This window comes from Stylophora pistillata, chromosome 1 (genome assembly GCF_964205215.1).
Source record: "Stylophora pistillata chromosome 1, jaStyPist1.2, whole genome shotgun sequence".
In the NCBI taxonomy this organism is placed as follows: domain Eukaryota; kingdom Metazoa; phylum Cnidaria; class Anthozoa; order Scleractinia; family Pocilloporidae; genus Stylophora; species Stylophora pistillata.
The window spans coordinates 26,318,493-26,344,113 of NC_142519.1; the positions used below are offsets into that span (position 1 = coordinate 26,318,493).

Sequence of the window (25,621 nt, forward strand, 5' to 3'; positions counted from 1 at the left end):
TATGAAACCGAATTTGACTAAAATGATTGAAGAAAAAAACTAATTTTTAAAGATACAGAGTACAAGTGGACCCATTTACTTTTACCCCAGAGTGCAAAGGAACCCTTTTCTGTTCCTTAGTAAGGTCTAACCATGAATACTGCTCTGAGATATGGTCCCCCCCCTCCCCCATATTTGCGCAATAACACTGATAAGCTTGAACGAGTGCAGAGACATGCCACTAAAATTATTTTGAAAACTAAGGATAGCTATGCAGCTCATCTTGAGAAGTTATATCTGTTATCTTTGGAAGACAGAGAAGAGTTTTAATTGACATAACTTTCTTTTTTAAGGCACTGAAAGGGTTTGTTGACACTGATGTTTCACCTTTTGTGGATTATTACTCTAGTTTAGATTATTGTTCCTTGAAACATTATGATCATCTGACGTTAAAAAAAAATATGCAAGGCCTAATTCCCTTAAATATTCCTATTTCCATCGCATAGTAGTTTCTTGAAATATGTTGCCTGTCGACATTCGCACTGCAAATTGTACTGGGAATTTTAAATTTAATGTGAAGAAATTTCTTGTGGGTAAATAATGATTTTATTTGTCTTTATTATAAAACTATCTCATTCGAACTATATGTATTAGGTGATCTGCTGTTACATGGGGTCTGGGACTCCTTTGCAGATTCTCTTATGGCTTCTTAAAAAATGTTTTTGGTTAATTAACTGTATCATACCAGCATTTGTGTATTTATGCCATTAAATTGTAATAAATAAATAAATTAGCTCTTTTTATAGGTTGAAATCACTCCAAAAAGTAGCAAGTGGAGAAGGGGTGAGACAGTGAATAACATGTGGCCAGTTCGTTTTCAAAAACCTGATTACTTTTCAAAGAATTAAATTAAGAACCCACAGAAAGCTCATATTCGATCATAAATCTGGTTACTGTAACATCATGGAGCGAAGAAATGTGGTATATACACAGCTGAAAGCATGAACTGATTCGTATGATACAAACAGCAGAAAACTACGAGCTTAAGGGTATATTTTTTCCTCTTCTCTGAAGGAGAGGTTGTAGAATTTTTCACAAACAAATGGTGTACCACTTTGGGCAACCATTGCTTAGACTCTGTGAAGCAAAAAAATTAGCCACTACTATGGACGTGTTTGATTTCAGCTGTGAGAGGTTCAAGTCAAAATCATTTTGAATCTGAAATTTTAAACCTAAAGCTATCAAGCTTTCAGAAATTAATGCAGTATGGATGGTGTTTCCCCTTTTTTAACTGCTAAGAGTGACAATTAGCATCTTATTTCTCCCCACAGCAACCACTGCTGAATCCATGTTCACCAAATTAAAAAGCTTTTGATTGTCAAACAAATTCTCCTTGGAAGTTCCATAAGAAATGTAAAGAGATGAGTGAGGATAATATGCAATATGATACTGAGGTGTAAGAACATCAAGAGACCAAGCCAAAGACCATGTTATAATTGGATCATTGTCAGTATCTGAGCAACTGTGCACCAACTCCTGCCCTACCCTACCCTACCTACTCCTTACACTGATTGGGTATGGGAGGGGTAGGTGTAAATTTGCTTAGATACTGACAATGATTGTTATAATCATTGGGTGGGTATTACGTTAAAAGGAGAAAATGCATATGAATATCATGTGGGTTTATCTAATTGTTGTTTAAGTGAATTTTGGCTGGAAAGTTAATAATAGGTATATCTTTAGTATCTGAATTGAGTATGCTTGCAAGTTAAATGATTGATATTAGGATATTACTGTTACAATATTTACTTTTTGGCATTTTCTTCACACTTTGTTTGTGCACTAAGTCCTCCATGGGTTTAATTAAGGGTTCCCTTCAGGCTGAGAATCAGATGATTTTCCAAAGGATCAATTTGACACTAGTCATTGTACAGACATTCAAAGGAGTGGTTGATGAGGTATTCTGCTAACACAAGCTGAAGAAATGTTTATTAAAAATCAGTTTAAATATAGACCTTAGTTATGTTATAGTAATTGTTACAGTTCTATACTAATATCTGGATATCACATTCCTCTTAAAGGATATAACATAATTATCATTATTTTGATTTCACATTGGGAAAGCAACTCTCTAAGTACACTTTCCTCAAGGAAAGAACTCAAATCATTTTTTCATTCTATCATTTCCCTTTCATTTTAATTGGTAAGTGATATTAACAATTAATCCCCTGCTATTAGAGAAAAGACAAGACCCACAATAACCTTGGTTTAACTAATGAGGATTGATAGTCCCTAAATCTAGTTAGTATACACCACACAGGTAAAGATTGCACGCCCTGATTGGCCAATTTGGAAGAGATTCGCAAGTACTTCTCATCTCCAAGCTGCTGAAGAGACAACATTGTGCATTAATAATTTAATTTCCCACTAATTTTTGCTATATTGACAGAAATAAACCATTTTTCTGGTTTCTATGGGGTATATACTAAAAATAATTATTCATCTAAGTGTTGCTGAAAGGAGTGGATATTTACCTCACCATGTCATGGCTTGATAAATATCCACCACTATTCACCTCCACTTCTGGCTTAAACTGACTTGTACAATAGGTAGTCTTTCAGTGAGGAAGGAATAGCTAAGTTGTGTACTACTTCAGCATAGTAAGTAAGAATTGGTTCTCTGACATCATCTACATCATCACCACCACCATCATCATCGTCATCATCATTGTCATCATCATCGTCATCATCATCGTCATCATCGTCATCATCATCATCATCAGCACCATCATTGGCATTGCCATCATCATTTTTCAGTGAACATGAAATTCCTGAGAGGAGCTCTTTTCCAACAAAATTAGTGTGAATTGTTTCTCTGATGTAACGTCGGCAAAAACTCTGAAGTGACCTAACTTCATTCTTGTATTCATACAATTTGACTGCGTTTTCTTTACAGACCATCAATTGGCCCTCGTGGTTTATCCTTAAATGTCCAGAAGGTTTAAGGTCTGATGCAATGAGAAGTGCATTACTCCCTTCTGTTGCTGACTCCAGCAACACTATTTCATTTTCTGTGGCAATGATAAGGTTTTGTCCATCGTGAGAAATATCAGGAAAAAAGTCATCATTGCATGCGATTCGTTTTTCTTCTCCATTAAGCATATAATATGTGATTTTCTCTTGCCTCTGGATCTGGGCCTCCCCCTCAGTGCTAAATCCGGTCACTTTTACTACTGATATCGCATCGCAAGAAGAATCAAACCATGCAACTTCGAAATTTTGAGAACAGGAAAGCCGTAAAATCTGATCTTCTGCGCTTTCCTCAGTGGTAGGAATTATTTCTCTTGATTTCAGGACTTTAAAATAAACCCAGTCTATGAATATCTCAGAAATACCTCCGCCACCAAATGCTTCAGAAACAAGGAGATTCCCTCCTGGAGACAAAGCTATGGCGGGAATATATATAATGACATAATATGTTACTATCACGGTCTGTTTATTGTGAGATTTTAAGCCACTATCCCGGTCGGTATGATAATTTCGTAAATAAAAAAATAAATAATATATTTTTTTTAATATATATAATAAAAAATATTAAATAACTATATTCTTATTGTACGATTTTAAGCCGTTAGTTAACGGCCTAAAATCGTACATAATAAAAAATATTAAATAACTATATTCTTATTGTACGATTTTAAGCCGTTAGTTAACGGCCTAAAATCGTACAATAAACATAACAGACTGAACGAAATTAAGCCGTTATACAGACTGAGTTAGTGGCCTAAAATCTCTCAATAAACAGACCGAGATAGTCGCTTAATAAGCCGTTATCTGATCGCCCCGAGCACATGGCATCGCTTGACAACCTCACACAAAGATAGGGGGAGACTGGAACCAATACTACTTAGTCACTACAAATACACCACAACGGGGTACACAGGGTACACAGGGTACACATGGGTACACAGGGTACACATGGGTACACAGGGTACACAGGGTACACAGCGTACACATGGGTACACAGGGTACACATGGGTACACAGGGTACACAGGGTACACAGGGTCCACAGGGTACACATGGGTACACAAGGTACACAGGGTACACAGGGTACACATGGGTACACAGGGTACATAGGGTACACAGAGTACACAGGGTACACATGGGTACACAGGGTACACAGGGTACACATGGGTACACAGGGTACACAGGGTACACATGGGTACACAGGGTACACATGGGTACACAGGGTACACAGGGGTACACAAGGTACACAGGGTACACAGGGTACACAGGGTACACATGGGTACACAGGGTACACCGGGTACACGGGGTACACATGGGTACACAGGGTACACAGGGTACACATGGGTACACAGGGTACACAGGGTACACAGGGTACACATGGGTACACAGGGTACACATGGGTACACAGGGTACACAGGGGTACACGGGGTACACGGGGTACAAGGGGTACACGGGGTACACATGGGTACACGGGGTACACAGGGCACACGGGGTACACATGGGTACACAGGGTACACAAGGTACACAGGGTACACAGGGTACACAGGGAGAATGGGTAACAGGGAGTCTATATGGAGACTGGGTAACAGGGAGTCTATATGGAGACTGCCATGAATTACTTGCCGCTTTTCGGCGTAAAACATTGCTAAACACCCCCTGGAACTTAGGACCACTCCGAGCCATCTACTAGTCTACTACACTTCTATTGGTCACACAGGTAAGGACTGGGAAACAGAACTTTTGGATAGGAATCTGGAATTCAAAAATGAGGGAAACAGAACAAAAAATCATGGAACAGGGAATGATTTCACATTGGTTCGATATCATCCAACACTTGACTGCAGGTTTTATAAGTGATTGGTCTGCAAGTAAAAAAAGCATGACCGTGACTGAACCTAAAATATTCAAATGAGCAGTTTCCACATTTTTAGTATTATAGTCGGTAACCAGGGTAGTCAGTGATTTTGGAAAAAATTGGATTTCCTCAATCTGATTTCCCTCTGTACCCTATGAGTGCATGCTAGAGGAAAGGTCTACTCCAAAATATTGATATGGAAAGTCAACAAGGTCATAGTCTCTTCATACACCTTTTGTTTTCTATGAGTTCATTCTCTAGAGCACAAATGAAACAAGTGTTTAAGGATATTTAATGAACAAGAAAGCTATGGGTGGGGCTCACCCTTGTGCTCACCCTTAGCCATAAATCAAATGGCTGAGGACAGGCTTAGAGGATCAAGAATAACATAGGGGAAGGATGAAAAATTTAGATAAAGTTCTGTCTGATTTTAGTACTGAGTCAATATGAAACTATACACCAAAGGGAAAAACATGTTAATAAAACAAGCTCATAAATACATCAGAGGTACTGTGTCATAATGGTTACTGCCAGGCATGTTTAATATCAGGTCAAGAGGGCACCCTGGAATAGCTGTTTATAATTTTCAGTTGTTTGTAAAACAATTATTTTATCTAAAATGCTGAGCCATAACAAAATTTCTGTGCCTTTGATCTAAGTGAAAAGAGTGATGTAGCCTGTGCCAGCCTTATGTTTAATGAAACAGTGGGAATACAAAAAATTGGCAGGAGTTAGTTCTATAATAACCACAGCTGTTGTTTGTTGCTTACCCCACTCTTAAGAATATCACTGCAAGCTGACAGCCTGAAACAGACTACTGGTCATTAAGAGTAATTTTTATTTCAAAAGGGAAGTGCTTCTTTCTTATAGGAAAATAGATGTAGATATCCTATAATGCTAATTATAATTGTTCTTCACTTTATTTTGTACATTAGGTAATCTTTCAGTAAACAAAGAATTTCAAAATTATTTACTCTTTCAGGACAATTAGTGCCAATTATTTCTCTGATATTATGTCGACACACTCTGAAGTGACTTAACTTCATTCTTGAATGCATACAACTTGATACCGTTTTTTTCACAGACCATCAATTGGTCTTCATGGTTTATCTTTATTCGTGAGGGTTTAACATCTGATGCAATCATATGTGTGTTGCTCCCTTCTGTTGCTGACTCCAGCGACACAATTTCATCCCTATTTGCAACGATAAGATTGTGTCCATCATAAACAAGTCCACCAAGACAATCGCCAGGTGAGATTCGGTTTTCTTCTCCATTAAGCAGATAATTTATTTATTTATTTATTTATAACAACTTTATTGTAATAAAGTTGTTATAAATGTGATTTTCTCTTGTCTCTGGATCTGTGGTTCCCCTCCAGTGTTAAAGCTCACTTTTGCAGCTGACAATTCGTGGTAAGTGTCGGATTCAAAGTGAGATTGATGCTCATTGCACTGTACAACAACAAAATCCTGAGAGCAAGAAAGTAGTGGTGTTGACACCGTTTCCTCTATTACCTCGGTCACTTCGTTTAAAAACAAAATTTCTCCATATTTCAGGACTTTTAAATTAGCCCAATCAATGAAGACTTCGAAAAGATCTCCGTTAGGAACTCCGTTAAGCTCTCCAGAGAGGAGAATATTCCCTCCTGGAGACAAAGCTATGGTTCCCGGATAAACTAGCGGAAGATCTTTAGAGTCAATTTCAAATTTATCAGACATAGATTTGTCTTCCTCAAAAGTACAGCTTTTGATGTTGCCTCCATGATTTGGGCACGAGGAGCTCATAGCAAGGCGATTTCCCGGTAGCCTAAGAGCAGGAAATGGAGGACTTCATCCGAGTCTTCGAACCTGACTACAACTCTTCCACTCTGGAGATCCCAAACAGATACACCATCTTTGTAACTAAACGTTGCATACAAATCCAAGACTGGATTGTAATGAAAAACATCAACACATTCTGCAACATGTTCTGGGACATTTACTACAGACACACAGTTGTTTTGATTAACCTTCATCTTCCAACGGGTATTCCAAGTGACAGTGTGATCGCGGTAGCATCTGAGAAGACTAGAACCAAAATAAGGAGAATGTGCACACATTCCAAGCTATTTCTTCAACTGCGGTTACTTACGCCTCCAATTTCATGTGTACATCGCTCGTATGTTAAGTGAGTAGGAAACTTTCTCTGTTGCTTTCTTTATAGAGTCTACTTCTTTACAGGTGTTTTTGTTCATCGGGCGCGGGAATTTCGCGGGAATCGTGAAAACCGGACAAACGTGATTTAATGGTGAAACTGCGCATAATCCAACTGGGCCTGAGAAGAAAGTACCGATGAAGGCGTCCTCTGAACAGGTCCGTGTTCTAAAAAATTCAAAGCTTAAAATTCGTGTAGGATCCAAGAAAAGAACTACGATGAGTTCAGATGTGTCTAAAGCCAGGAATGAAGAGTTCCTTAGCGGGGTTGTGGAAGGTAAAAGCTTTTTTCTTGCAGCTAAGTTGAATCCAAGACGAACGAAAAGGGCCGAACCAAAATCACTTTGAACATGCATATCTAGATAAAATGTTTTTCAACTTTTGACAGGGTTCTATGGAAGACCGTGGACATTTGAGCAGCGAAAAGAGTTGTTTTTGAGGTAAATCGTTTGCATTATTGACCTCAACATTTGTCTTAGCTCGGTTGCAGAGGCCTTCATTAAATAAACTTTAATTCATAAGCTACTTAGTTAACGACGAGAAGCTTCTCATAGTGGTCCCCAGTGCAGCTGTGATAAATATTCCAAGCACAATTTATTGTGAAATCAGACTTCCTTGATTTAATTCGAAATGTTTGGGTCTAGGAAAATCACCTTTTTCAACTTCATTGGCTATTCACATTCGTACAACCTGCTTTAGAAGTAATTGAATTTATTTGGTTTCTATGTAAGATACATTTGATATCGCACGATTTTGTTTTCTGTCTCCCAAGGATGTTGCGTTATGTCTGTGATCTGTTGCATGTCACAGCTTAGAAAACTGTTGTTCAAATGAGGAATACATATTTATTTTCACATCACTGAAACAATTTTATTTAAAATCGAACAACTGGTGTTTTTTTCACATGTTTGGAAGTCTCCTGTTGTATTTTTGACCCAGGTACATGTATAGCTAAATTCTGCCATTTAAAACCCTCAAATGTTTATTTTGGGAAGATGAAAAAGTTGGTCAGGTTGTGAACGTCAATGCTTTGTGAAAAAATGGATTCGTGACTTTGAGAAATGTGCTAGGGCAAGCAGGCAGGTGTCGGAGATAAATTTATTGTAGTTTCTATAGAAACTATTTCTTTATCAGTAGACTTGTACACCAGTAGCTAGATGTTGACTTAGATAAGTAAACTGCAGAAACAAACTTTGAAAAACTTATGTTTTAGGCATAGTCCCTTTATTTGATTTATTTGAAGGCAACTTTTTTGGCACAGTCGGGGGGAAAAATGCATAAATTGTGAGCTGAGCAAATGCGTACTGGCATAAGTGTGACCTTCTTTGGGAAAACGTACACTAACGATATTCCGTTAAACGTTAGAAAACTAATGGATAGCTAACGGCTTTTCAGATGTTCTAACGGTTTGTCTTAATGCTCAAACGGTTTGTCCTAATGCTCAAACGATTTGTCCTAATGCTCTAACGGTTTGTCCTAACACTCAAATGATTTGTCCTAATGCTCTAACGGTTTGTCCTAATGCTCAAACGATTTGTCCTAACACTCTAACGGTTTGTCCTAACACTAATGGTTATTCCAAACATTCTAACGCGTTGTCCCTATGTCTTAACGGTTTGTCCTGACGCACTAATGGTTGGTCCACCTGTTTCACTTTGCTCCTTATGGTTCACCCAAATGGTGTAAGCGGTCGATCGAAAAAAGTATGAAGCAAGGAAGTGTAAAACGGTGTTGCAAAGTCTTTTTGAAAACAGCTAACTGGCTGAAGGCTTTTAATGCCAAAAGAGTCCGCTTTGACGATTGTGAAAATTACCAATGATCAGGCGAATTGAGTCTTCTTCAAACGGGCAAATCGACGTTCTGCAAAACAACTGCAATGGACGTCCACGCCAATCATCTTTTTGCAGTCCTTCTTCCTTTTCCTTAGAGCGCTGTATAATTCTAGAGACCGTATTTTTTTGCAGCAACGATGATTTCTGTGCTGAGAATTCTGAAAATTTTGGTACGTGATCTGCCAGCATTTGCCAAACAGAGTATCCGGTGATTGCGAACGTATTCACCATACATGTTTCTACTTCGTTAAATCGGGGTATAATTTTATGTTATATTATGTTTGGGATCCTCAATTGCATTCGTTATAATGAGAATTTCGTTATATTGAGTTTCTTTTAATCGAAGTTCTATTCCATACAATGTACTGTAACTTTCGCCTGGCTGAAGAATATTGTTCGGTATACCGAGAACTTCGAGTTTTAAATCAAGAATTTTGAAAGCTTGGTGTTTTTTTATGTTGGAATTATCGGTTACCAGGGTAACAACCCTAAGGAAGCCTGGAGCCAAGAACGAAAACATGGCGAACGGAGTGTGGATAATTTTTTAATCTCTTCCACAAAAATAAATAGTGTTTAATTTCATTAGATCTGAAGGCCATGAGCACACCAGATATCAAGAATTTTCATCAACACGGCCCGGTAAGGTATTAATGTTCCCTAGCTGAATCCTGCATTGAACTTTTTAGTCAGTTCATGCGACAATCCGTATAACACGAGGGTAAGAGAGGAAAAAATTGTTTATACATCGGCCTACACTTTATACATATGACTCGCGCTCCAACAAGTAAAGTTTAGGATACTAACAGATTTACTAACGTCACTCATGGATACGACTAACAGACTGCAAAACTCCTCTAACAGATAGAGCTAACACTCTAGCGGATACAACTAGCGTTCTAACGAATTCAACTAACGCTCTAACAAATTCAACTAACGCTCTAACAAATTCAACTAACGCTCTAACAAATTCAACTAACGCTCTAACCGACTCAACTAATGCCCTAACGAATTCAACTTGCGCTCTAACGAATTCAACTAATGCTCTAATGGTTACAGATTAGATGCTAATGAATTGACTAACGCCTCTAACGGTTTTCGTTTATTTCTCTAACGGGTGACTAATGGATAGCTAGTGGTCTAGACCGTCTAATGGAATATCTTTAGTGTACGTTTTCCCAAAGAAGGTCACAAGTGTGATTCACTTGTAAAAAATGAGAAAGGGAGACCTCTAAGGCTTGAACAAGTGTTTAATTTTGATTCAAAACAAGAAACATACGTAATTGGTAAATAAGTATAAAAGGAGGGAGATAAATATAAAATATAACAAAACTTAGGCCTTTACAGGCTCCGAAATGCACCACATGGTTTTAGAAGCTAATATGCACATCTAAGAATGTTGACATGTGGGTAACTCAACGTAACAGATAGGCTAAGCTATGCCCTAATGTCCTTGGGTTCTGATAATGGTTGTTGATCAATCTTGTTTCATCACAATCTTGTGTTGCAGGGGAAAATGGAAAATCTGAGTGACAGCAAGTGTTTGTCACTAATTCCATCATTCTTTGAAACTGCATATAAAGTGGAACAAAATAAAATTTCGCTTTTTATCTTTTAGGATAAAGAAGCTGGGAATGAATACTTACCTGTATGCTCCCAAAGATGACCTCAAGCACAGAGCACTATGGAGAGACCTCTATAGTCCAGAAGAAACCGGTAAATTATAAATCAGACTGAGTTCAAATTGGTTGTATCAAATTGGTTGAAATTGTAAATTGGCCACCATAACAAGTTTAAAAGCTGTTTCGAGCGTTAGCCCTTCGTCATTCACTCTGACGAAGGGCTAACGCTTGGAACGTCAGCTTTTTAACTCATTACAGTGGTCAATTTACAATTTCAACTTAGTTGATATAACCAAATTACCTTGTTACCCCCACCCTCTGACGAAGGGCTAACGCTTGAAACGTCAGCTTTTTAACTCATTACAGAGGTCAATTTACAATTTCAACTTAGTTGATATAACCAAATTACCTTGTTAGCCCCACCAACACATCACCACAGTTTCTTTAGGAACTTTCACCTTGAGTTCAAATTGGCTGCCTTGGACAGCACTTATTTTTTTAGTAGTAGCAGTGACCAAGAATTCTCAAAAGTTCAACAGGTAGTATCATTAGGCTGCCAGCTAAAATTTCAAGTGAGATGGCCCAAAGATAGCAAACAATTGCAAGTGCATAACCTGAGAAGTGCCCATTGTGCCCTACTGAATAATTGCTGCACTAGAACTTTTAACTGGCTAGTTCAGATGAACAGTCCTAATTTATTTAAATTGTTTATCTTATTTGTTCTTTATAACCACTCACAGAGAATTTAAAACAGCTTATTGTATCAGCAAAGGAATGTGGGATAACCCTCTACTATGCCTTGTCCCCTGGACTTGATATATTATTTTCAAGCTCAAGAGACATACAGCTGCTCAAAAAGAAAATGGATCAGGTAAAATTAGTAGTACAGTATTTCTTGAAACCAAATCTTGGAAAAATACTCTTTTTTCATGGCTGAAACAGTGAGGGACAGGGTAAGAAAAAAATTTTGAAATCCACTTGTCCAATGGACAAGTGAGGTTCTGGTTTTACTTGTCCAAACCCCAAGTCTAGTTGTCCTTGGATGTAGAGTAAAATCCAAGCTCTGATGCATGATAATGGTTGAGGAATAAACCTTTCTACTAAGGAACTACAACTACACTTGAAGTGTCAATAAAGTACTCATAATGCATACAAGTAATGGCAGGGCTAAAAATTAACTCCAGTGCTTGGTGGCCAGTTGGGCCAGTTAACTTGAATTCTTAGTCGCCCATCCCAAAAAGAAGTAGCCGAAAAGTATGTTCGAAAAGCGAAAACATGTGTTTCGAAACCATCCCGCACGGAAGTCTGGGGGAGAGTCACGTGGCAATTCCAAAATGGCGCCTTGAATGTGGATCGCTCGTGAAAACACCCGGGTGTTTATTTTTAACTTTGTACTTCTCATAATTTACATTGCATTACAGCTTTTCGAGATTGTACATGTAGTCGCCCATCGGGCGATCAAACTTAAACTTTTGGTCGCCCTAGTCAGTTTTAACTCGCCACTGGCGACCGTGCGACCGTCAATTTTTAGCCCTGTAATGGTATACTTATTTACAGTGTTGTTTCTTGAGTCTTTTAATATGTGTAAGTCACTACTCTGAATCGCTGTCAGAGCTGTCTATTTGAGGTAACTCAGGCAAAGGAGGCAAGAGAGGAGGAGTTTTGAAGGGCCCACTGACAGATGGGCCATGTGTGGGGACAACCACTGCTGCCTCATGGCCTCTTTTCATCGCATGCCTTTTTGTCTTGGCACCAAGAAGCCACGCTTCAATTGCTGGGTTAGGGTCAAAGTCGTTTATTTCACAGTCCATTCCTTTGATCCTCAGCAGATCTGACAAGGTTCTCTGCTCCATTCGAGTCTTCAAATTCGTTTTTATTCTGTTCATAGCCGAGAAGCACCTCTCACATTTGGCGGTGGAAGGGGAGAGGCTAAGCATGAGTTCAACTAAGACAAGAATATGCTTCAAGCTATCTGGCCTAGACGACAATAAGTTGGCATAGACATCAAGAGGTTTCATTGCTTGGTGACTGAAGAGGTAAATCTTCAACTCCTGCCACTGAAAAACAGCACCTTCCTTTTCATCATCAGACAACAAGTTACTAAAGTGATCAGTTAATGCAACTACTTTGTCATTGCCAAAACTGGCTCTCAGCTTTCTCTCCCCTGGCACTTTGGTAGGATCAAATACTTCAAAGTAATTCATTGGAGGTTTAGACAGGCTGGAAAATCTCTTCTCAATGTAGGCAATGGCATCAGTTAGAAAGTTAGAAAATGTTTGTTGCATCCCCATCGCATTTCCCTTGTTCAGTACAACATCAAGATTACTGTCTTTTCCACATTTGAAGAGGCCACTCTCAGAATTATAGTTTGACTGGAACTTGGCTTGGAAAGTAGCTGTTATGGGCAATGGATCAGAATCCTTGAGGCCTTCCAGTTTTGTTAGAGCTGTCTCCAACTTGGTGCTGACTTCAGTAATGAACAGGTCATCACTTTGAAACTGTAGACTTAATTCTCTCAGAATTTTAGTAACATCAAGGAGAAAGTATAAAAATCTTACAAACTTTTCAGCCTTGATTGCTTTCACCATGCCTCTAGCCTTTGCTGCATCCTCACCGGTCCCTGTACCCACATGTTCAAGGTGTTTTACCGTAATAGCAAAGTTTTTCTCTAAGGCCAACAAAGCTCTGTGTCGACTGGCTACCCATCTGGTTTTCTTAGAGCCACTACTGTAGTAGGCAGCCTGTTCCTCAAAGATGTCAGCAAAACCATGAAGTTCTCTCCTTTTTTTAGGAGAGTAATAGTAAAATCGAAAGATTTGGGAGACATTGTCCAAAAAAGATTGCAGATAAGGGACAGTTTTAATGGCATCTCCAACCCCAAGTTCTAAATTATGCGCAACACAATGCATGATGACAATGTTTTGATTGACTCTGTTGTTTAGCTGAGTTGCAACTCCTGTCTTCGAACCAAGCATCACTGAAGCACCATCAAAATTACATCCTACCAGTTTTTGTTGGAGAGTTGTCTCAGTTATGCCAATCCCAGCAAGACTCTGGTCGATTGCATGTAAAATTCCATCTGCATTAGCAGATTCTAAGGCAGCAATATCCGCAAAATGACAAACTGACCGGCCTTTCTTGTTAACATATCTGACATACACAGTTTCTTGCTCTACTATACCAGAATCAGTAGATCCGTCTGATAATATGCACATAAATCTACTATCACTCACTGCAGACTGAATTTTACCTTTCTCTACTTGGGCTATGTGGTTAATAAATGTTTTGCATCCTTTATCATTCTTGTACTGGTCCCCAAATTGTACACCATTCTTCTTCTGTAACTCACACAGACCAGCAAATTTTCTGAAAGCGAGTTCTTCGTGTGCTACAAAAAAGGCTGTGTTGAACAGGCACTGAAGTGCAGAATGACACTTATCACTTAGTTTAACCACGTTTCTTTGAACAGCTGCCTTAATCGGTTCTACGTAGTCAGGATTCGATTCCTTTTCAAATTGTAGCGAGCAACGATAATGCTCCTTTGACGCTTTATGATGAAGAAGCGAATCTATGCGATACTTTCCGCCTGATCCACAGCCAATGTACAAAGAACTTTGAAGATTTGCAAACGCGGGATATCTTCTACATATGGAACAATACATCACATCTTGGTTCGCATCGTGTACTACCCACGGGAAGGCGTCCTTCCAAGATTCCTGAAACTTTCGAACTCGAACTGTTGGATTTTCAGATTTTTTTTTCTTCTCGTTCACCATGGTGCCTTCTGCTGAAGGATTTGCTTTTCTCTTCTGTTGCTTTTCTGCGTTTTCCGGTGCACCAAAATAGCCTTTTATGCTTCGCTGGTTAGCCATTGTTTATGTGCTGAAAGTTACTTAGAGGGTCTAGTGATAAATGCACAAATCGATACCCCAAATGAGTCCCAGGCTCCTTTTGGTACTCACTGAAATATAATGGCGGTTAAATCCTAAGTGCTCAATTCATTTCATTTCTAACTTGTAACTTTCGTTTGCGAAAAGTGATCTGTTTAACACTTGCAAAAACTTAATTTTATACTAATTTCTCCACCGAAGACACCTTATTTTTATTTATTTCCTGAAGATTCACTTGTCCAAAGGACAAGTACGATTGATAATCCACTTGTCCACTGGCCAAAACTACTTGTCTGGGGCAAGTGGACACCATCTTTGTCGCACCCTGTGAGGGATGAAGAAAAAAACAAACAAAATGAGTAAATAGATAAATAAAATATTTTTAGTGGTGTTGGCCTTAAATTATAGCATTTTACTCTTTAGTGTCTTCAAGAGGTTTCAGTCTTATCTAGAGGTTTTTATCCCCAAGATCAATCATGAAAATCATGATCTGTCATCTGAATGTATCTAAAGTTGCTAACAGACATCCAGGGATAGAGAAGTTAAATGAAAGCTGTTTTTTGCTCATACAGCACCAGAATTGCTAATTGCTAGTGTTGGTATTCCTTACAACTTTCTTTTGGATACACACACATGTAAGTAGCCCTTTCAAGTACCCTCCAAAGAAAGGTTGTTCTTGAGTTCCATCAACTGTAAGCTGTGTATTTGCAAGCTTGAGCTTCCTAGAAAATATAGACTCAAAACAGAAAACAAGTTAATTGTATCATTTCCTTGTCTCTTTTCAGGTGCAGAAGCTTGGTTGTGTAGCATTTGCTCTGTTATTTGATGACATTGATCCTCAGCTACATGGTGCTGATCTTGATGCATTCAGTTCATTTGGAGATGCTCAGGTGGAAATCACAAATAATGTTCACAAACACTTGGGATGCCCAAGTTTTCTCTTTTGTCCAACAGGTACAGTAAACTTCTGATCTACTTCACATTCATCATTATGAAAATTATTATTAGTCCTTTTTGTTATGGAAGTGCAGGCTTTCTTTTGTTCGTTGCATTTAGCAATGGTATAAGTTAGTAGCAACAATGGGTCATACCAGATAAATAAACTTTGCATGTTACACATAGCAGAATTGTACAATCTATAAGTCAATAAATCTCTGAGACACTTAAACCAAACCTTACCCTCTTTTTGAAGTGAAGTGCACTTTACCAATATGTAATGACCTTCCTTTTCTTGCACCCCCTTCCTTCCTTTCCTTTATTGCATCCCTTGCTCCACCCAAGGGAAAAAGTTGTTGAAGATTTAAATTGAATTAGTGCTATCTACAAGTTGGTTAAAAGTGTCTAAAAATTGCAATGATGGATTTGGAATGATGCTTTTTTTCCCTTGTTTAGAATATTGTGGCACGAGAGCTATTCCATCTGTAGAGACATCTGACTACCTTATCACACTGGGAAACAAACTGAACCCTAAAATAAACATTATGTGGACAGGTGACAACTTTTAATTTGTTATTTTTCTTATTTTGTGGCTTTCATTTCTCTTTTGATTTATTGTTGTTCAATGCTGGTTTTGTTGTCAACATGTCCTGTTTCATTTAGCAGTGTTGGTGAGGAACAAATCGTATCCTGATTCTTCTATGCTTGGTTGAAGGTACAGTTGCATCTTAGTTTTTCCTTTCCTGCCAGCCAGCCAGCTTTTCAAGATTGTCTAAAGTGTTTCCAAATTTGTTCATGGACTCATGTGTATAGTTTATAATCTTCCAGTTTAAAGTTCTTCTGATCTTGGTCATCCGAAGAAGTTTGAACTTAGTTAACACCAAAACAAAAGTCCTCCTTTAACCAAACTAAAGAAAGAGTTCAAGCTTAAAAGCATAAACAAATTAGCCAACTCAAAAGAAATTTTGGCCCAACAAAAAAATATAAACAATTCTAAACTACAATATGCTTACAGGATTATAGCCCCTGTTTAACTGACTTTTTTTTAAGATTGTGTATTTTTATTGACTAAATCTTTTGATTGGCATAGTACAAATAAAAAAAGCATGATGGAAAATGTAATATTTGTCATACATACATTTACCTTACTATTGGTGAATGATTGGCTTTCATCCTGTAAGCATTTTGAATCTGTTCCTTAAATGGAGCACAGTGGATAACTTTGCATATTCCAGGTTTGGTTGGCATTTCGTAGTCAGACCACATATGAACCCACACTTAAGACAAACAAACAAAAAAACAGGATGGAAAAAAACAAGATGTAGGCAGAGAGTAAAAAATCAAATGTGACACCTGTAGAATGTTGATATCAATTGAATTATATTGAGTTTTGGTGCAGGGTCATCATACAAAAAGTGTAAAAGAACTTTGTTTTCAAACTTGTCAAAATCTTCACTCGCTGTGATGTTAAAAAGGGAATAAACAGCATGAATAACCTCATGGAAGAATATTGAACCACATCATTCCTTGCTTGTTACACAAATCTGTTGATTAATGTTCTTTGCAAGCAATGTGCAATAATTATATTGAACCTCTCATTCTGTGTATTTGAGCTCACAATTGGATGTACTTTCCTGCAAAGAACAATCAACAGTGAAGAGAAGGATTTCTTACATTATTTGAGCTGGTTTTCCTCTGTTTATAAAGAAAGATCATCCCATATTGATGAAACTTACTTGTGCAACCACAGCTACAGTAAAATTTGACCTTTCAGACTTAGGCCACTGCTGTCATCAGGAATGACCCTTTGCAAACTTAGTAATGAACCTACAATAGATTGGTTAGATTAATTTTGTAAACAAAGGATGATGTGCTTTAATTATTGTGAGAAATCCAATACATAATTCTATTTTCATTCTTTGTTCTTTTCAAGCATTGGGAAGGAAGTATACAAGTTTTTATGTTTCATTCGTACCTCTGTGCAACTTAAAAAAATTGAAATTCACTTGAAGTTGTCAAAAATAACCTGCAATGAGAGAGAAATTATGGTTAATCTTAAAAGAAATGGAACTCTTCAATGCAGAAGTATGAACTTTGTCATTTCCAATCAAAAGGGGAAAGCAACATTTTTGAAAATAGAATTATTGATTTTATGTTATATGGCCATAGTATTGTCAAAGTATTTTCTGGCACACTTGAGTACTATCATCAAACTATTATGAAGGAAATAACAAAACCAGACAAAGGCCAAATTGTATTGACTTGTGCCAGTAGAGTAGTGTACATGATGGTCCTGTAACATTTTTGAACCTTTTTGTTCTGTCTGTGTGTCCTCTTTGAGTTTGTTGAGTTGCTTATGTAGTTGATGTAGAAGTTTGTGGGTCCTTTTGTATGTTGTGTGTGTTGATGTTATAACCCCACCCTCATGGAAAGCAAATCAGGTTTACAAAAATTAATTGCCATATCAGCTGAGTGAAGGTTTTGTATTTGGTTCCCTTCATTTTGATATTATTAAAAATTGGTGTCAATCTATGATCATGAAACTTCTGTAAGATTAATTTTCAGGTGTGGCTGGGTGCAATGTCTTTTACCAAACTTTGAATATGTTTTAAGACTACATAATTTTCAACTCTGAGTCTGCAAGGTATGGTCTAATTTCAGTGAGGAATTCCCACTTAAACTAAAAATAAAATTTGTATGATTTGGCTTGTTTTAAATAAACTTTTGTTCAATTGAAAGTTTGGCAGGGAATCTTAATTTAAAAAAAAAAACATTCATAATTTAAAGGTACAAAAAATTAAAAAAAAAAAAGAGCATAGTGGGATCTTACTTCATTGGATTTATGCCTTACTTTCAAAAAGGTTTTGCAAATTATGCTATTGCATGAATTAATTGAGTTGGTTAGTTTCCAATTTTGGACAATTAAAACAAAAAGTTCTCCTTTGAGAAAATAGTGGATTATTAAAAAATGCTGGCTTTGGGAAAGAAAGACTAGACGTGCCTGTATATAGCAGCCTACATGTGTGTCTGTGTTCTGTGTCAACGCACACAACATGGCATGGATCTTACAATGTTGGTTCAATCATTTTAGGTCCAAAGGTAGTCTCAAAGGTGATCAGCACTCAAACTATTGAAACACTGACAAATGTGCTGAAGCGCAAACCTGTCATTTGGGACAATATTCATGCAAATGACTATGACCAGCGTCGAGTCTTCTTGGGACCTTACGATGGAAGGCCAGTGGAGCTAATCCCCTTACTTAATGGAGTACTGACCAATCCTAACTGTGAGTTTGAAAGTAATTTTATTGCCGTCCACACTCTTTCATCATGGTTAAAAGACTCCTCACTTAACACTGCTGAGGAACCTATGAGTATTGATCCAAAGGCTGAGAAGTCAAGTAACTCTAGTGAACCAATGGAGGAAGATCTTCTTGCTAGCACAGAGAGTGAAGGAAATGACAACACCAGTAAAGAAACTGATCAAGGAACCACTGAAGAAAATAGTTCTCCAGAAACAGATAGTGAAAGTGTTAAGGTAGAGGGAGCTATGGAAACAGAGAGTGGTACATCACTAAGTGAATCTAAGAGCACCACTAGTCGCATTGCTTACAACCCTCAATCTGCTCTACGAGAGGCTGTGTCTGCATGGCTAGAAGAATTCTCAAAGGTGAAAGCTGCTACATCCAGGACCTATGCAAAGAGTGGTGCCTACAGTATGACACCAGAGTCCATTGCAGTTCAGACGCAAGCTCCAATGGTAACACAAGCTACATCAACTACATGTGCAACTTCTCCTGTTTCTTCACCCATAGTGAATGTCTCACCAATAAAGATTGCAAAGGAAAACAGTAGGAAAAAGCTTGGCACTTCCCCGTCCCCAGGTATGAAACAATTAGCACCATCTTGAAACTTAAGTAAAAAACAACTTATGGTTGTTGAGAGGTATTCTTACAAGTATTCACAGTTTCAAGAGGTCAGGAAAAGTTAGGGGAAATTTTTTTTAAGGTCATGGAAAAGTCAGTTAAACCATTATGTTTGTTTGAGAAAATTGAATTTCCATTGAAAAGCTGCCTGGGGATTCAAGATTATTAAACCCATGGCTTGAAGAGGCTTTTTAAAACAAATCTTATATCAATGACGCTTGTCTTCAGCGAAGAAGGCAACAATTTTTTGACAGCTATATTTTTATGACTACTCTTAAATTAAGTTTTTTCTTTAGTAGTTTAATCTGCCCCTCAAATGTATGATATTCTTGCAATCTTTGTAATTGGATTTCAGAAACAAAGGTCGAAGAAGCGGTAAAGAAGGAGCAAGAGATGCCAATGGAGGTGATGGAAGTAAAAGAGAAACCTGCAATAACACCACTGAGTGTTGAGGATCTACTGTTGTTGGTAGATTTATTCTACCTGCCATACAACCATGGTCAGAAGGCCATGCAGATCATTGCTGATTTTAAATGGCTAAAGTTCAATGCCATAAAAGAGGATTCACAAGAGTTCATGGAACTTACTGAGCAAGAGCAGAAATATAAGGTATGTGTTCACACTTCCACTCCTTGAGGTGATTATCATGAAACTCCTTGCTATGATATCCATTCATTATCCAGCAAAGAACTAATACTTAAACTTTTCAGGTAGAAGTTGTTGTCTTGATCTTAACAATCGGGTATTTTCAGGATTGGGATTTAAGGGTGAACGAGGACTGCATAGATGAGCACAACAGCAGTGATGACATTTTTTGTGAAATATTCAATGTGATTACAAACATATACGCTAATCTGAGCTGTTGAACATTCTGTCTGATAAGATGATGGACACACACATACAAACATCTCTATCTTCAAGTTCTTCTATTGCTAAATTTCAGTTATCAGAATGGACTGAGAGAGCTGAAAAGTTCCATGAAATCTGCCGATCAGTGGGTGAGATGTTTGTAAGGTTAACAGAAACCTCCAACAGAGCATTGTTGTACGACCTGTATCCATATGTATGGGATGTTAAGGAAGTCCTGCAGTTACTTGACACATTTGTGAACTGGTTAAGTACAAAGAATAAGAGGAAGAAACAAAAGGGACAGAGCTTTTTTCCTGAGGACCCTGAACCATGGGTGTTCAGAGGAGGTCTGTTTGGAGAGTTGCAGGTATGGTGCACTTTTTGAGTAGGCAAAAAGGATCTCATTATTGATTCCTGATTTAAGAAATTGTTAGAGAAAGCTAACTATAAAAGTGAGAATTAGGGCCTAGTTGTTCAGAGAGCAGATATCCAATGGATAAATTGCTATCTGTTGGATAAGTGTTGAAGACATGCACTATGCTATCCACAGGATAAGGATTTATCTAAAGGATAAGGCTATCCACTCTTTGAACAGCCAGGGCCTGAGCTTTAGTGAGATATCTGTTATACTGTAGTGTGATGTTTTAATGCATGTGCTACATTAGTATGTGTGAAGAGGAGGGCTTGGTCATGAGGTGTTGCCCTTTTAAAAATGTACAGTAAGCTGGATAAAAGTTCAACAAGATTGGAGCGCAGAATATACTTTTAGCACCCCTCTTCCCAGTATATGACCTGCACATTGAAGACTCATACCTAAGATAATCATTGTTTAAGTGAACTGCTCAAACTGTCTTGGCATATTGTGTCAATAGAGACTGTTACCTATTGATGGAGGACATGAAGTGTTTAACTTGAGGGCTCCAGAAATTCCAACCACATGTATCTACACCATCAGACCATATCAAGCAGATGATGAGGTACATGACTGTATTGACATTTGTAGTTGAAAACAATCTCTTTACCTTAATGTCACATGTATTCATTTGATCTGTGGAGCTTTCACAGAGGATGCATGCACTAAGAGAAAAGTTGCAGAGGATACTCCTGCGTATAAATGAAAAATCAGCTTGGATTTTATTTAAATTTTTTGTAACCAGAGTTATTGTGCAATCTGTTGCATTTGATTATTTCTACCAGAAATCCTTGTATGAAATTTGTGTGTCCACTTGTGATGACTGGGCAGATGGTCATGACTTATTTCCTGACAAACAATTCAATATGGCAGGAGACAGGTCAGTGATTTTTAACAGTACTGCTTTTTTTCCCTTCTAATTGATACTCAGTGTGCCAAAGGAGAGAATATATTTCTTGTCAGCTTATCCCCTTTGGGAGCACTGTAACAGTCTAACTATCTATAATGTCCTGAATTGCAGGTTTGTAGGTCCATATCTGAAGATCTGTTCTGAACATGTGTTTGTTGTGGAAGACGGTGATGGCATCTGTGGTTATGCAGTAGCAGCTCCTGATTCCAAACATTTTTATGAGCAATTCAAAAAATACTGGCTTCCAGAGGTATGTAAAAGTTGGTCTGCTCACATGACTTTCCCCTAACTGATTAAATTGGAGGAGCTATGCAGTATTTGTAAACTTTGGAGTTTTAAGTCTAATATTTTCAAGTTCCCATTTTCAATCTGTGTTAGTTTTCTACCCCCCTTGTTGTGGAGAAAAAGTTTTGCCTTGAGCAATTTGATTTGTTATTAATTGCTTCCCAGATGTGTAGAAGTCTCCTGGCGAAATGATTAAGTCTTTGTGTGGGAGTAGCAGTTTTATGAAAATTACTTTAATTGATTTGCATTCGCATGAGTTAACTGGTAACTGTCATCACTCTCCTTTCTCCAATAGCTGTAGCAGTTTCACTACAGTTTCTCAAATTATTGTTTTCTCAGGTGTGCAAGAAATACAAGACGCCAGCTGGGAATTCATCAGAATGGACATATGCTGAACAGCTTGCTAATAGCTTCCACAATCCAAAAATATTCCTTCCTGAGGATGTTTGTTTGAAGTTCAGTGCTCATGTACAGATCCATCTTCTTCCAAGAGCACAGGTACAAGGTTAACTCACATTTGAAGGGTTGTTAGATAAAGAAGCATTTGATATACCAGTGAAAAGGGCTATGTGCTTAACAGTAGAGACGAGGATTGTAGATTTCAAACAAACAGATTTCAAAAGCTGGTTAGCAGCAGTCTACGGCCACTTTTAAGACTTCTCACTGCCATCTGTTTAGCTTGCGGGTACTCTAATGCTGGAAATTACATTTATGAGCTACTAGATTTCCAAATTTTTGTCAGGGGAGCATGCCTTTAGACCCCTTAAGAGAAAAGGTACCTTGCTGCCCCTGTTCCCAAACCAGCATCTTACACCATCAGAAACTGCTTATGGAAAGAGTTTTTGAAACCCTTCACCCCCAATATGCTAAGTTTGTTTTCCTACTATTTCCTTCTGATAGGATCTTGGTCTCGGCAAGCGGTTGTTAGCTTGTGTTCTTTCTGCACTCAAGGCTGAAGATTGTACTGGTGTGCACTGCGAGATAGCAACCACAAACAACAATGCTCTGGACTTTTACACCAAATTAGGATTCTATGCTATTCCTCTCAAGGATCCAGCTCCACCAGACATGCTTATCTTTGGTAGAACATTCTAACAAGATTTGCTTCGTTGTTGGATTTATCATTGTGATCTTATTCTTGTGTGGAAAAGTGATCTTCTTTGTATTGATACTCAAGGGTAGTGGCTTCACAGGACTTTAAAAGACTTCTCTGTGGTTTAGTAGTATGTCTTCAAAAATGTAGATGGTATTACAAAAAGTTAAATAGCTCAAGTTTTGGTTGTCATAAATTATAAGGTTTAAATTGGTGAAAATAGTTTTGTGTTGTACAGTGTATCATAGAGAAAAATATCCAGTTAGAGATTAAAAATTGACTGGCCAGGGTTTCAGGCTGGTTAGTTATGTTTGTGGCTTATCTGGGAAAGAAATTTAGAACAAATTTCATTTTTTTATGCAAAATACAAAGTATTTAATGAATCAATACAAAGTTGAAAAATTTTGAGTTAACTCTTTCACTCTCAAGATCACATTAGTAATTCTCCTTAGAATCACATCATTGAATATAATCTCGCATTCTGATTGGTTAACAAAACGAGGTATTAAGTGTGGAATTGCGAGTTGAAAACAAGGCTAAGGGATATTGTGTCACATCTACGTAAACATAACAATTTTAAGTAATGCTGTTTCCTTTTTTCCTCATTTTTATTCAGCTAGGCGATTCAAGGAAAATCCATTACTTTACTCGGGAATTCCACGTTAAATTGCACTTGAAAACCGATATCGCACTCATCGCTTCGTGATTCGTGCGATATTGGTTTTCGGGTGCAATTTGACACGGAATTCCCTCGTCAAGTAATGAATTTTCCTCTATTATTTGCCTAACTATTCTTGTGATGTTAGTTCTGATAATTCGGTATTGAATCAACTAATAATTCCTCATTGATATTTTTCCTTATTCTCATCACTTGTCTGCTTGAAATTGTATTGATATTGTAAGGAGAAATTATGTCTTGGTCACTCGTGGGAGTTAAAGGGTTAACTGACAGTCACATGTAGGATGCAAGGAGAAATGTAATCAAGGTGATAAACAAAAGAGAGGTAATGAAAAATTTCACTTTCTCCCAGGTCAAGATTACATTAGAAGTTGTCACTAGAAACAACTTTTGTTATAAAACCCTTATGGGGTAAAGTACGGTGGCTCTCAAGGGCCATCCACCTACAAAAATTTTCATGACTTTATCGCGCGATAAGTTTTTCTAAGCCCATTCATTCAAAAAATTTGCAATCAACATTATCGCGCGATAGAACAACTTATCGCGCAATAGAACACAGTATCGCGCGATAGAACAACTTATCGCGCGATAGATAACTGTATCGCGTGATAGAACAACTTATCGCGCGATAGATAATATTATCGCGCGATAATTTTATTACTAGCTCCTATAGCCCCACGACCATTAGCACGTGGTCACATCCATGGCAAGATGGCGGACCAAGTTTTGAACGTGAGTAATTGTCCAAGAAATAAAGACTTTTATTCTTGATTTTTGAGCAAGAGACGGTAATCTCTGGGTTAAATTAAATTATATTTCTATGCTTTCTACGCCTTATATTCATAAACAATCTTTCACCTTATACACCTTATATAGTGTAAAAACGTATCCCTACACCTTATATTCATAAACAATCTTTCAAATATAGAGCAATAAAGTCCCTCTCATATCTTTAACCCCACTTACTAAGATAGCATAGAAATATAATTTAATTTAATCCAAAGATTACCGTCTCTTGCTCAAAAAATCTAGAATAAAAGTCTTTATTTCGTTGACAATTACTCACCTTCGAAGCTTGGTCCGCCACCTTGCTATAGATGTGACCACGTGCTAATGGTCGTGGGGCTATGGGAGCTAGTAATAAAATTATCGCGCGATATTATTATCTATCGCGGGATAAGTTGATCTATCGCGCGATAAGTTGTTCTATCGCGCGATAAGTTTTTCTATCGCGCGATAAGTTCTATCGCGCGATAAGTTGTTCTATCGCGCGATACAGTGTTCTATCGCGCGATAAGTTGTTCTATCGCGCGATAAGTTGTTCTATCGCGCGATAAGTTGTTCTATCGCGCGATAAGTTGTTCTATCGCGCGATGAGTTGTTCTATCGCGCGATAAGTAGTTCTATCGCGCGATAAGTTGTTCTATCGCGCGATAAGTTTATCTATCGCGCGATAATGTTGATTGCAAATTTTTTGAATGAATGGACTTAGCAAAACTTATCGCGCGATAAAGTCATGAAAATTTTTGTAGGTGGATGGCCCTTGAGAGCCACCGTAGTAAAGGGATTGTTGGTGGACATACACTGTATTTGGGTTTTTAACTCAGATAGCCAGTACTCTGACATCTTCAGTGATGTAGAAAAACACTTCGGGTTAAATGTCGATTATTTTACTGTACTAGCCTAGTGATCTTATTAAAAAAACACAAACCAAATCAAGAATGCCAGAAATCGTTTATTCGTGTCATGAGAGAATACTCGAGAGAAGGTAATTGTAAGTTGCATTTTCAAAACTAGTGTGCAACAGGCAACCAACTGAATAAAGAGGCTGATAGTTTCTAATGAAACTGTTTGGCGCTGCATCGGTGGGGATAACGAAATAATTTGAACATATCAACAAAGTTGGAATGATACAATGGATATATGAAGTTCATATATTTTGAATATATTTTGAACTGCGGTATTAAATACGTATGATGCACGATCTTTCGCACTAGATAGCGCTATTTATGCAGTAGCGAAAATCAGGCCTGTACGGGATATCTTCTGGTATTCCAGTAGAATTCCAGTATCTTTCTGGTATTCCAGTAGAATACCAGAAATTGGAATGGTAAATTGGCCACCGTTACGGTTCT

The 25,621-nt window shown here is 37.8% G+C and overlaps 2 protein-coding genes and 1 pseudogene across 2 annotated transcripts; 1 reads left to right on the forward strand and 2 right to left on the reverse strand.

Moving 5' to 3' along the window:
* Positions 1-1,951: 1,951 nt before the first annotated feature.
* On the reverse strand, positions 1,952-4,689 carry LOC111320583 (uncharacterized). Its single transcript, XM_022923244.2, has 2 exons — positions 4,626-4,689; positions 1,952-3,424 (listed from the first exon to the last, which is right to left on the reverse strand). The coding sequence occupies exons 1-2, from the start codon at positions 4,687-4,689 to the stop codon at positions 2,568-2,570; spliced, it is 921 nt and encodes a 306-aa protein (XP_022778979.2). The 3' UTR covers positions 1,952-2,567.
* Positions 4,690-5,676: 987 nt separating this feature from the next.
* Positions 5,677-7,122, reverse strand: LOC148741848 (uncharacterized; annotated as a pseudogene).
* Positions 7,123-7,158: 36 nt separating this feature from the next.
* On the forward strand, positions 7,159-25,208 carry LOC111320587 (protein O-GlcNAcase). Its single transcript, XM_022923245.2, has 14 exons — positions 7,159-7,333; positions 7,445-7,496; positions 10,504-10,601; positions 11,248-11,378; positions 15,183-15,351; positions 15,790-15,888; positions 18,425-19,216; positions 19,614-19,867; positions 20,202-20,474; positions 20,980-21,084; positions 21,305-21,399; positions 21,541-21,679; positions 22,054-22,212; positions 22,615-25,208. Exons 1-14 carry the CDS (start codon positions 7,195-7,197, stop codon positions 22,807-22,809), a joined length of 2,700 nt encoding a protein of 899 aa, XP_022778980.1. The 5' UTR covers positions 7,159-7,194; the 3' UTR covers positions 22,810-25,208.
* The last annotated feature ends 413 nt before the right edge of the window (positions 25,209-25,621 follow it).